This window comes from Zalophus californianus, chromosome 9, assembly GCF_009762305.2.
Source record: "Zalophus californianus isolate mZalCal1 chromosome 9, mZalCal1.pri.v2, whole genome shotgun sequence".
In the NCBI taxonomy this organism is placed as follows: Eukaryota; Metazoa; Chordata; class Mammalia; order Carnivora; family Otariidae; genus Zalophus; species Zalophus californianus.
Genome location: NC_045603.1, coordinates 124,246,011 through 124,260,031, shown reverse-complemented (window position 1 = coordinate 124,260,031; position 14,021 = coordinate 124,246,011). Strand labels below are relative to the sequence as shown.

General features: G+C 43.8%; 1 protein-coding gene across 1 annotated transcript in view; it reads right to left on the bottom strand.

The window, feature by feature from the left end:
- Positions 1-13,364, bottom strand: part of ST8SIA6 (ST8 alpha-N-acetyl-neuraminide alpha-2,8-sialyltransferase 6) — a 141,268-nt gene extending 127,904 nt beyond the window's left edge. Inside the window, exons 1-2 of the mRNA XM_027594585.2 lie at positions 13,264-13,364; positions 12,700-12,798 (exon numbers count right to left, since the gene is read on the bottom strand). Coding sequence (XP_027450386.1) covers positions 12,700-12,798; positions 13,264-13,364 — 200 coding nt within the window. The remainder of the gene's footprint in view (positions 1-12,699; positions 12,799-13,263) is intronic.
- Positions 13,365-14,021: the final 657 nt, after the last annotated feature.

Below are 14,021 nucleotides of genomic sequence, written 5' to 3'. Positions count from 1 at the left end.
AAGGAAACACTGGCTTTGAATGACACACTGGACCAGATGGACTTAACAGATATATTCAGAACATTCTATCCTAAAACAGCAGACTACACATTCTTTTCAAGTGCACATGGGACATTTTCCAGAACAGATCACATATTAGGTCACAATCAAGCCTCAACAAATACAAAAAGACTGAGATCATACCATGCATCTTTTCTGACCAGAAAGCTATGAAACCCGAAGTCAACCAGAAGAAAAAATTTGGAAAGACCACAAATACATGGGGGTTAAATAACATGCTACTAAACAATGAATGGGTCAAGCAAGAAATCAAAGAAGAAATTAAAAAATACATGGAGGGGTGCCTGGGTGGCCCAGTAGGTTAAGCATCTGACTCTTGATTTCATCTCAGGTCATGAGATCGAGCCCCATGTTGGGCTCACTCTGGGTGTGGAGCCTGCATAAGAGTTTCTCTCTCTCCCTCTCCCTCCCCCAGCCCTGCTGCCTTGAATGCACTCTCTAAAAATATAAGAATAAAAAAAAATTTTAAATACATGACAACAAAAGAAAAAACACAACAGTTCAAAACCTTTGGGATGCAACAAAAGTGGTCCTAAGAGAGAATATATAGCAATACAGGCCTACCTCAAGAAGCAAGAAAAACCTCAAACAACCTAACTTTACACCTAAAGGAGCTCAAAAAATAAAAAACAAAACAAAAAAAGCAAGCAAAGCCTAAAGCCAGAAGAAGGAAATAATAAAGATCAGAGCATAAATAAATGATATAGAAACTAAAAAACAATAGAACAGATCAATGAAATCAGGAGCTGGTTCTTTGAAAAAATTAATAAAATTGATAAATCCCTAACCAGACTTATCAAAAAGAAAAGAGATCACAGTGACTGGATGGCTCAGTTGGTTAAGTGTCTGACTCTTAGTTTCCACTCAAGTCATGATCACAGAGCAGTGATTGAGCCCCACGTCAGGCTCCACACTGGGCATGAAGCCTGCTTAAGATTCTCTCACTCCCACTCTCTCCTCTCCTTTGCTCTCTGCCCCTCTCTCAATCACATTCTCTCTCAAAAAAAAAAAAAGAAAGAAAGAAAGAAAGAAAAAGAGAAAGGACCCAATAAAATCACAAATGAGAGAGGAGAAATAACACCAACAGCACAGAAATACAAACAATTATCAGAGATTACAAAAAACTATATGCCAACAAATTGGACAAACTGGAAGAAATGGATAAATTCCCAGAAACATACAAACTACCAAAACTGAAATAAGAAGAAATAGAACAGACTGATAACCAGCAAAGAAATTGAATCAGTAATAAAAAAATCTCCCAAGAAACAAAAGTCCAGGGCCAGATGTCTTCACAGGAAAATTCTACCAAATATTTAAAGAAGAGTTAATACCTAAGATTCTCAAGCTATCCCAAAAAGTAGAAAAGGGAGGAAAACTTCCAAATTCATTCTATGAGACCAGCATTACCCTGATACTAAAACCAAACAAAGACTCCACTAAAAATAAAAGTACAAGCCAATATCCCTGATAAAAATGGATGTAAAAATTCTCAATAAAATACTAGCAAACCGAATCCAGTAAAACATTAAAAGAATCATTCAGGGGCACCTGGGTGGCTCAGTCATTGAGCATCTACCTTTGGCTCGGGTCGTGGTCCCGGGGTCCTGGGATTGAGCCCCGCATCGCACTCTCTGCTCGGCGGGAAGCCTGTTTCTCCCTCTCCCACTCCCCCTGCTTGTGTTCCCTCTCTCGCTGAGTCTCTCTTTGTCAAATAAATAAATACAATCTTTAAGAAAAAAAAAAAGGATTACTCACCACAGTCAAGTGGGATTTATCCCCAGGTTGCAAGTACGGTTCAATAGTCACAAATTAATCAACATGATACACCACATTAAAAAAAAGAAAGGATAAGAACCACATGATCCTCTCAATAAATGCAGAAAAAGCATTTGACAAAGTGCAACATCCACTCATGATAAGAAACCTCAACAAAGTTGGTTTAGAGGGAACATACCTCAATATAATCAATATAAGAAAAACCCACAGCTAATATCATCCTCAACGGGAAAAAACTGAGAGCTTTTCCTCTATGGTCAGAAACAAGACAGGAATGTCCACTCTCACCCATTATTCAACATAGTACTAGAAGTCCTAGCTACAGCAATCAGATAACAAAAAAAAAGAAATAAAAGGCATCCAAATTGGCAAGGAAGAAGTAAAATTTTCACTATTTGCAGGTAACATGATACAGGTAACTTTCAGGAAAACCTGAAAGACTCCACCAAAAATTTGCTGGAACTGATACATAAATTCAGTAAAGTTGCAGGATGCAAGATCAATGTACAGAAATCTATTTCATTTCTGTACACCAATTATGAAGCAGCAGAAAGATAAATTAAGGAATTGATCCCATTTACAACTGCACCAAAAACCGCAAGATACCTAGCAATAAACCTAACCAAAGAAGTAAAAGACCTGAACTCTGAAAACCATAAAACACTGATGAAAGAAACTGAAGAGAATGCAAAGAAATGGAAAGACATTCCATGCTCATGGATCAGAAGAACAAATATTGTTAAAATACTATACTACCCAAAGCAATCTACACATTTAATGTACTCCCTATCAAAATGCTAACAGCATTATTCACAGAACTAGAACAAAATTTATATATACAAAAACCCTGAATAGCCAAAGCAACCTTGAAAAAGAAAAGCGAAGCTGGAGACATCACAATTCCAGACAACAAGTTATATTACAAAGCTGTAGTGATCAAAACAGTACGGTATTGGCATAAAAATAGACACATGGGGGTGCCTGTGTGGCTCAGATGGTTAAGCATCTGCCTTCGGCTCAGGTCATGATCCCAGGGTCCTGGGATCGAGTCCCGCATCGGGCTCCCTGCTAGGTGGGGAGCCTGCTTCTCCCTCTGCCTCTGCCTCTCTCTCTCTCTCTCTCTGACTCTCATGAATAAATAAATAAAACATGTAAAAAAAATAGACACACAGATCAACAGAAAATAGAAAACTCAGAAATGAACCCACACCTATACAGTCAATTAATCTTTGACAAAGCAGAAAAGAATACCCAATGGGAAAAAGACAGTCTCTTCAACAAATGGTGTTGAGAAAACTGGACAGCAACATGCAAAAGAATGAAACTGGACTACTTTCTTACACCATACACAAAAATAAATTCAAAATAAAGACATAAATGTGAGACATGAAACCATTAAAATCCTAAAGGAGAACACAGGCAGTAACCTCTCTAACATTGGCTGTAGCAAATTCTTACTTGATACATCTCCTGAGGCAAGGGAAGCAAAATCAAAAATAAACTATTAGAACTACATCAAAATACAAAGCTTCTACACAATGAAGGAAATAATCACCAAAACCAAAAGGCAACCCATGGAATGAGAGAAATATTTGCAAATGACATAACTGATAGAGGGTTAATATCCAAAATATATAAAGAACTTATAAAACTAAACACTCTGGGCCCCTGGGTGGCTCAGTCGGCTAAGCAGTTGCCTTGGGCTCAGGTCATGATCCCAGGGTCCTGGGATCAAGCCCCACATCAGGCTCTCTGCTCAGCGGGGAGCCTGCTTCTCCCTTTTCCTCTGCCTGCCACCCCCCCCCGCTTGTGCGCTTGCTCTGTCAAATAAATAAATAAAATCTTTAAAAAGAACTCAACACCCCCAAAACCAATAAAAAATGGACAGAAGCCATGAATAGACATTTTTTTTAAAGAAGATACACAGATGGCCAACAGACACATGAAAAGATGCTCAACATCACTGATCAGGTGATGTACGGAAGTGCTGAATCACTAAATTGTACACCTTAAACTAATATTACACTGTATGTTACCTAACTGGAATTTAAATAAAAATTAAAAAAAAAAAGATTCTCTAACTTGGGAGAACACTGTTCTCAAGGTGTAAGGAAAAATACTTTTGAACAATATTTACTATAAGGAACAGAAGAAATCCTTTTTTTAAAGATTTTATTTCTTTATTTATTTGAGAGAGAGAGAGCGTGAGAGGGGGGAGGGTCAGAGGGAGAAGCAGACTCCCTGCCGAGCAGGGAGCCCGATGCGGGACTCGATCCCGGGACTCCAGGATCATGACCTGAGCCGAAGGCAGTCACTTAACCAACTGAGCCACCCAGGCTCCCAGAAACAGGAGAAATCTTTTCAAAGCATTTGGTTTGCATTCTCAATAAAATACAAGAAAACCTGAAGTAAGAAATGAAGGGTGAGGTGTATTAAAAGCATACTTACATGCTTCCTAGGATGTAAACTGACGTGATAAGGTGCAGGCTGAGACAAGAAAAAAAATTGTAAAGAATAAAAATGGAATAGATGTACTATTTTAGACAGGGCAAAACAGAGAACTGACACTACAGAAAAATCATTCAGAAATGTAGAGGACAGATCTGAGAGGCCCTCCAGAGGGCAGAGGGAAAAGACAACGAGAAAACTGAAGTCAGAAAAAGAAATAAAATTGTTCTCATGGAAAGGCAACGGTGGCGAAGAGGTTCAGCACTGGAAGGCAGAAAACGAAGAACCACTTCACAGAATAGAACCAGAATGTGCGGAACACATCACATAATCCATGACAGGATACCAAATAGAATAAATAGAAACAAAATAGAATAACTGGGCCAGTGGATTAAAAAGGCTTACAGACAAAGTTAACCCAAAGAGGTCACTGAAAAGACATACTGCTGTAAATTCAACAGCAAGAAAGAAAAAAGAGAACATTCTTCTCAGGATCTATAACACAAAAAACCAAACAGGTTACTTTTGAAAAAATAAGATTACTCTTATTTGTTTTTCAGGGCCCTGAAAGGTAGAAAACAGAAGAACAGAAATCTTACAAAAATTTTAAGACCAAAAAAAAAGTGGAGTCATGAGGCAATAATTCAGTACTCATACGTGAAAAATAAGAATTGCACCTTTAAATATGTGAAGTTTCAGAAACACCTTCATCCACGTTCCAAGGCTAAAATGCTCCAAGATTTATGCCAGCTGGCCAAGAAAGCAATGGAAACAAAGACCGGAAGAAGCGGGGAGGGGCTCATCTACGATGGCCCGGAGCACGGAACGTTTACGATGGCCTGGAGTGGGGAGGGGCTCATCTACGATGGCCCGGAGCACGGAATGTTTACGATGGCCTGGAGCACTGAACAACAGAAAAGAGAATCTAAACAGCATTTCAAGATTTGTTGGGGTTCTTTAAGATTTTATTTATTTATTTGAGAGAGAGAGAGTGAACGTGAGAGAGAGAGAGTAGGAGGTGGGGGCACAGGCAGAGAAAGAGGGAGAAGCCAGCTCCCTGCTGAGCTGAGCAGGGAGCCAGACAGGGGCTCCATCCCAGGGCCCCGGGATCATGACCTGAACCAAAAGCAGACACTTAACCAACTGAGCCACCCAGATGCCCTAGTATTTCTAAATTTGTAAGCAAGAGCTTAATTCAAATTAAAAAAAAAAAAAAAAGAATTCTCAAAGGCAAAATACACGATAGAATAATAAGTTAAAAGTCCACCCCTTTTGCCACATGCTAAAAGAAGTTCTAGAAGGAGTAAAGGTTTAAATATTTAAAAATGCACTTAAAATGTACACTTATCTCAGCATAGCAAATACATCAATAAATGAACTGTAAGTTTATCAATTCAGAAGCAGAAGTGGGAAAGAAAAGCAGATATAAATGACAGAATACAGAAAGGTTGAAAACTTGCACAGATTAAATAACCACAGACATAGGGGCGCCTGGGTGGCTCAGTTGGTTAAGCGTCTGCCTTCGGTTCAGGTCATGATCCCAGGGTCCTGGGATCAAGCCCCGCATTGGGCTCCCTGCTCGGCAGGAAGCCTGCTTCTCCCTCTCCCACTCCCCCTGCTTGTGTTCCCTCTCTCGCTGTCTCTCTCTGTCAAATAAATAAATGAAATCTTTAAAATAAATAAATAAAATAAATAAATAACCACAGACATAAATAAATGTTAACTAAATTAGAAAATCTATTTAAATGCATGGTAAAGAAAAGTTTTACACTTTTGATATTTGTAAACCTCTTGTAAATCTGTAAGAAAATAGAATATCTTTTTTTTAAGATTTTAGTTATTTATTTTAGAGAGAGAGAGAAATAGCACATGTGCATGTGCAAGCAGGAGGAGGGGCAGAGGGAGAGAATCTCAAGCAGAGATTCTCTCTGCTCTGAGCAGGGCACTTGGAGCCTGAGGCGGGACTCAATCTCAGGACCCTGAGATGATAATCTGAGCAGAAACCAAGAGTCAGACACTTAACCAACTGAGCCACCCAGACGCCCCAGAAAACAGAGTATCTTGAGAGAAAGTTAAGAGTATGAGGAGCCAACTTAGAAAGTAAAATTTAAAAAATATCTTAAAAATTAAACACACCGGTGAACAAATAAATACAAATTAAGATATCAATAAAATATTATCTCTTGAGAATAAAACTAAAAAAATGAAAAGAAATTCTAATACACAGAACTGTCAGGAGTTTGAGTCAATGATCACTCTCATACTAACAAGAGTATAAATTGAAACAACTATTGTTGCTGGACAAGTCATAGCAACATTTTAAAAGTTTCTTATATTCTTTGATCTAGCCCCCCCACTTCTATGAATTTATCTGAATAATCAAGAATATGTGCAAAGGTATAAAGTTGTTCATATTAAAGTATAAACCAAAATCAAAAATAATACATAACACAAGTGTACAAAAGGCAAGAATAAATTATGGTATGTGCACACATTTAAACACCGTGTTCTAAAAATTATGTTGGGGCACCTGGGTGGCTCAGATGGTTAAGCGTCTGCCTTTGGCTCAGGTCATAGTCTCAGGGTCCTGAGATCGAGTCCCACATCCGGCTCCTTGCTTAGCAAGGAGCCTGCTTTTCCCTCTGCCTGCCACTCCCCCCCTCTTTCTCTGTGGCAAATAAATAAATAAAATCTTTAAAAATTATGTTGCAGAAAGAAGACTAATAACATGAAGAAAAGTTCAGATGTTAAAAAAGTTTTACTAACCCATACCAAAATATGCATAGCAAAATTGCCAGATATGTGCATACAAAGTTACTGAAACATAAATAGTACCCATCTTTCAGACACTGAAATAACAGGCAGTTTTCTTTCTCTTTGTGTTCACCTAAAAAACACACGGTAAAGTCTCCGCAGTAGCACTCACTACTATAATGAGTTGGGATGTAACACAACTGACTTTCGATATCTGCCCTCCATGGAAGCCCAGGTCTCAAACAGGGAAAAGTCAAAGTTGTACTGCAGGGAGAAAGGGTGACAGGGAGCAGAAAGACAGCCCACTCCGGAAAATAGCAGGTAAACCTCTCTAGGGAAGAAGAGAAGAGGAAGTACGGTCCCCAGATCTCTGGAAAACTCATAGTCCGGTCATCCCAGGTGAAGCAATGAAATGGGCAACCACTATGAGGACATTCAAAGCACAGCTGCTGCTATGCTGTGGCCACAGATCCTGAATCATCACCACAGATGTTAAAGCCAGAATGGACGCTGCCACTAATAGGCGCCAAGCCACAACCAGGACCTGGACACTTCCATGGAAGGACCCTGGAATTCCAAGCCAGCTAGTTATACAGACTTGCTCCAGCCACGTGATTAACATCACTGATAGCCCAATGTCTCATTTCTAATGACTGAATATTTGAGAACTAACTTATGACATTATAGCAGATTTTACTGATTTCTTTTATAATCAAAAATTAAATCAAAAATGAAATTAATAGAAAGAATATTCGATTAGTTTTTTAATTCCAACCACGTGGAAATTTAAAAGTACTCTCCTAAATCACTATGGAGATAAAAATTACTTAAAATTATAGCGTAATTATAAGGGCACCTGGTTGGCCCAGTCAGTGGAGCATGCAACTCTTGATCTCAGGGTTGTGAGTTTGAGCCCCACACTGGGTGTACTTAAAAAAAAAATCTTTTAAAAAATTAATGTAATTATAAACAGTTTAGAATATATTTTTAAAAATCAGAACACTATGCATCCAAACTTAAGGAACAGATCCAAAGCTGCATTCAAAGGAAAATTCATAGTAGTAAACATTCTCTTACAAAGAAAAACAGAAAAATAAATAAAGCATTCACTTCAAGGAATTAAGTTGGAGAAAAGGAATGATGTTAAAAGATAAAGGTAACACAAAGGAAATAACATGGAAAACATATCAGAATTGAGAAATAACTCCAAGAGCTGGTTGTATGAAAACAAACCCATGACAGACTTTGACAAAGCTTATTAGAAAGAGAAAGCATCCACTGTAATGGGGTTATATTTTGAAAATTATTATTGATTTTTTTCTCTTTTGTCTTTCTGACCATGACATGAATTTTCCTGCTGTCATTTTAAAGCATCCTTTCGGGGATTCTGGAGAGAGAAAGACTTGTTACTGAAAAAAGGCAAAGAGAAAGGATAAGGTGATACTCAGCTTTAGCCAAGCAAAACAAGATATGCTACGGCCCCAAGAAGAGATTTCCAAATTCTTCTCATTCTCCCTCTTTAGCACATTAACCGCCTTACTTGGAAGACACAGCTCCTGGAGCTTTCTCAGTCTTTTCACTCCTGGTCCCCATGAATTACCATTAAAGCTTAGGTTTGAATTAGGCCTGGAGGTTTGAGTCAGGACAGAAGAAAATATGAGGGACAGGGGTAGCCTGCCCATTCCCAGCTGGGAGTAGAGGTGGAAAGAAGACAGAGAAAGGAAAAGAAGAACTCTGGCTTGGGGACAGGAAGGTAAGGGTAACCACAAGAGTAGAGGGACGCTGGCCTCCTCCCCCAGCTAGGACTCTGAAAAGAGATCACCTCTTGGACAGCCTGCCATCCTGACATTACCTTAGAGTAGGGTCACATGTCTTTCATGGGGCAAGTAGAGGGAGGCCCTATATTTAATTTCCTGAACCAGCCTCAGTTCTTATATGTTTAGATGGGTCCCAGAAATAGCTGGGAGACTGGCTGTGGAGCTAGCTAGCCAGAGCTGGGTGAGACAGCATCAGAGCAAATGTTGCAGAGTGACAACACAGGAGAGGACTAAAAGATAATCTTCACCAGATCCCAGAGAGGTAGCAGCAGGTGGGAGCCCCGTGAGGAAGATAGAGTGGGGGGACCAATAAGGTAGAATACCCGAGGAAAAAGAATGAGCAACAAACTGCAATTTCCTAACTGGCTATCAGCAGGGTAGTACTCAGCCATCAGGTGGAAAATGGACAACATCCCTCTGGAGATTAGAGGAGTTTCAAGGGATACCATGATCATGAACCCCAACTCTGAACTCTACCAACACATCATCTAAGCCCACCTCCCCCTTGTATATGGGTGTCATCTTTAAGTAAGAAGAAATGGTGAAAACAATATGAAAGATGGAGCATTTGCTCCCAGAAAGAATAAATGTTACCAAAAGGAGTTGCTTAAATTGTCACATCTGACTAAGCTTTAACCTTACACACATACACCCCATCTTGCCCAGCACCTAAGAAAGGCTACACAGCAGGGACATTAAGAGTGTGGGATTCTGGATCCACGTGGCCTGGGTGTGACTCCAGGATCCACAATTTGCCAACCCTGTGACTCTGGATGATTTACTACAACACTCTGTGCCTCAGTTTCCTCAACTATGAAACGAAGATAATCATAGTTTCTCTTAGTAGTTTTTAAGGATTAAGTGAGCTAATAAATGTAAAGTGCTTAGATCAATACCTGGCCCATAAAAACAGTCACTAAGTGTTGTCTATCTTTATTACTATTAGCATTATTATTATTACTTTTACCTATTACCTACAGTATGGGGCTCATGAAGGCAAGATCAGATCAGCTAGAGAAAAATTAAGAAATTATAATTTCCTGGGGTGCCTGGGTGGTACAGTCAGTTAAGTGTCCAACTCTTGGTTTTGGCTCAGGTCCTGATCTCAGGGTCATGGGATCGAGCCCCACTTAGGGCTCTGAGCTCAGCAGGGAGTCTGCTTGAGAATCTTTCTCCCTCTGCCTCTGTCCCTCCCGCTCGTGCCCTCTCTCTTTCTCTCTCTCTAAAATAAATAAATAAATCTTTAAAAGAAATTATAATCTCTCCCCATAATCAAGTAGTATAGATTAAAATTTGTACCATTACATAATTAAAATCATAAATGATAAAGGGGACGTAAAATAAATCAGACAGGTTTTAAAAAACATACCAGAATGGTATAAAAAAAAATCTTTAAATCAGATTCAGAAAAACATATGAATCACCTATATTAGCTCAAGAAGTATGCAAAGTAGAAAAGAAGTATGCCAAAAGAAGCTAAAAAATTCATCAAAGAATTACCTCAAAAAGGCCTAGGACCGGCTAATTCAATTAGTGCATTCTTTCAAAATTTCCCCAAGGGGCAACGCCAAAACGAATAACAAACAGTACCAAGGCCTGGAAAAAGATGGAATGCTCCCCAGATCACTGGAAAGCTACACTACCTACACTATACAAACCTGCATCACATAAAACTAGAGGCCACTATTTTTCTCAAAAGCTTTGTTGCTCTAGGATTTCTTAGGGCCTCTAACAGGCTGTAAAATCCTAATAGGAGGATTGTGGGAGATTATTCCTGCACTTCAAGATTTCTTCCAGGCTCCCCCAGACCTTTCTTAGGACTATGCCATACAGGAACCTGGGATCGTGCAGTCGGTAGATTAAGAAGGTCCAAGAGCCAAGAGTATACAGAAGGAAGCATAGAAAAAAGGATTCACAAGAGATAAGCAGAGGAAAAGAGACAGTACACAAAATTGCAGTAATAATAGCATTGCTGAGGCATGAAACGGTACATTCTTCTGGTGAAAATGTAAATTCAATCAACAGTTCCAGGATGTAATTGGCCCTATGTGTTTGGAACCTAGTATATACTCTTCAACCTAATAATATGACTTCTATCACTCCATCCTGGAGAATTCATTTAATAGGAAGATAAGGATTTACATACAAGGATGTGCTTAGTAGAATTATTAACAGGGGCGCCTGGGTGGCTCAGTTGGTTAAATATCTGCCTTCGGCTCAGGTCATGATCCCAGGGTCCTGGGATCGAGCCCCACATCAGGCTCCCTGCTCCACGGGAGGCCTGGCTTCTCACTCTCCCACTCCCCCTGCTTGTGTTCCCTCTCTCACTGTGTCTCTCTCTGTCAAATAAATAAAATCTTAAAAAAAAAAAAAGAATTATTAACTGCAAATAAAACAAAAACCAAACAGGAAACAGTCTAAATGTCTAGAGCTACAGTTAAATAGATGGCACATTCATATGATGAATTATCCAACAATTAAAAGTAACGTTTGGGGGGGGGTTAATGACATGTATTTGTTTAATTTTTTAGAAAAAAAGTTAGACCACAAACTACAAAGTATAATCTTAAGTATATTTTTAAAATATATGTAGGTCGGAAAAACTACTGGACGAATATAGACCAAAGCCTTAATATGATCTGTGGGTGGTAGAGCTCTGAGTGAATATTTTTTAATACATTTCTCATATTATCTAACTTTCTTCAACAAGCACGTATTACTTTTATAATCCGAAAGATAAAAACCAAATAATTATTGCACATGGATAAACACTCCTATGAGTGAAAAAGAACAGTTTTTAAATCTCCATTCACTAAGGACAAAAAGAATCTCAACGTTGTGCACAGAATTCTCCGAAACGTGAATCTTGCACGGGTGCACTGTAAAGCATGAAGACAAAAAGCAAACCAACTGAATCCCTCTGCAGACAGGCTGAGCTGTCTCTCTCAGGGGTTTTCAACACACGGTTACTGAGAAGGGGCCTCAGCACCCATTTTTTTTGCAAAGTGCAGCTGTTTGAGTATCTCCCTTGGTTTGAAGAACCTCTACGTGGAGGTATGGGCTTTACAAGGGAGGTTGAAGCAGTGTGAGGAGTTACACACAGTGTTACACACACACACGCAGTGTGAGGAGTTACACACACACACCACTCCCACCCCACTCACACACACGCAGTGTGAGGACACACACACACACACACACCACTCCCACCCCACTCACACACACGCAGTGTGAGGACACGGACACACACACCCCACTCCCACCCCACTCACACACACGCAGTGTGAGGACACACACACACATCACTCCCACCCCACTCACACACACGCAGTGTGGACGAACACACACACACACCACTCCCACCCCACTCCCACACACGCAATGTGAGGACACACACACACACCACTCCCACCCCACTCCCACACACGCAGTGTGACGACACACACACGCAATGTGAACGAACACACACACACACACACGACACACACACACACCACTCCCACACACGCAATGTGAGGACACACACACACACCACTCCCACCCCACTCCCACACACGTAGTGTGACGACACACACGCAATGTGAACGAACACACACACACACACACACACACACACACACACACACACACACACACACACACCACACACACACACACACCACACACACACACACACACCACACACACACACACACACAACACACACCACACACACACACACACACACACACACACCCCCGCCCCGGCGCACTCAATCGTGCGGTCCAGCCCTGCGGCGGCAGCCGCGCCCCACCCGCGCCCCGCAGCCGCCGAGCCCCCTCCCGCCTGCCGCCGCGGATACCTGTTCGTGGGGCGCGGTAGCTGGGTCGCCGGGCTCCGCAGCGTCCTCAGCGCGGCGGGGGTGCCGCGCGCGGTGTCCCTGCTCTCCTCCACCAGGAGCCTGCGCCGCCAGGAAGAAAACTAAGTTGTTACACCTGGCTGGCAGGCTCGGCAGCGGCAGCGCGCTCGCACCTGGCCAGGGCGTCCTCGCGCGCCCCGGCGCCCCCCGGCAGCTCCCAAACCCCGGAGTTTGAAGCCGCTTAGGGCGGGAAGGAAGGGAAAGCGTGGGCCAGAACGGCGAGCCCGGGAGACCGCCGGGGACCCGACGGCGGGTCCCGCTCCGCAGCGACGCCCGCCGGAGCCCTCACAACCCCTCTCCGCCGCAGCCGCTGCCCACCCGGTCCCAGCGTCGCCCCTCGGGCACCCCAGCCCCGGCCAGTCCTGCCTCCCGGACGCCCCCTTCCCGGCCCGCCCTCGTGCGACCGCCGCCCGTCGGCTTCCCTTCGCCGCGGCCCCAAAGTCGGCGCCGGGAGTGGGGCGGCCGGGCGGCGGGGGAGCCCCGGGGCGCGCGCGGCGGGTGGGTTACCTGGAGCGGGCGGGCGCGTCGATGGAGCACCAGAGCAGGCGCAGCAGCAGCAGCAGCAGCAGGCTGGCGAGCAGGGCGAGCAGCGCGCCCCCCGGCCGCATCCTGAGCCCCGCGCACGGCCGCCGCCGCCGCCGCCGCCGCCCCGGCGAAGCGCAGCCCGGGCCGGCCCGACTCGCCGCTCCCGCCGCCGCCGCAGCCACGCGCACCTCCAGTGTTCAAAGGCGGCGGGGAAGGGCGACGACGGCGCGCGGCGCGGGCCCGCACTCCCGGGCGCCCCGGGCCAGCCTCGCACGGTGTGCGGCGGGCAAAGGGAGAAGGCGCGGGCCGGCTCTCGCCTTCTCGCGCCCGGCCCCGGACCGCTCAGCTCGGCGCTCGGGTCGGCCGTGACGATTCGCCGAGCTCGCCTCCTCTCCTTCCGGAGGCGCTCCGAGCTGCTGCGGGCTCTGGTCGCCGCCGCCGCCGCCGCCGCCGCCGCCGCCGCGCCGCCGCCGCCGCCGCCGCCGCCGCGCCGCCGCCGCCGCCGCCGCCGCCGCGCTGGGTCACCTGAAGGTTGGGACTCGCGAGCTGCATGCACTCGGTGCTGATTGGGCTCCAACTTTTGGGCGCCCTCGCCTTCTCCGGAGTGCGCGCGGGCTCTTCCCCGGAGCCCACGCAGCTCACCCAAGCACACCACAACTCCTTCCGCGTCCCTGCGGTGGACAGCAAGAACTCGGAGGGGTGGAAGAGGGGAGAAGAAAGGGCCCACTTCAAAACTTTTT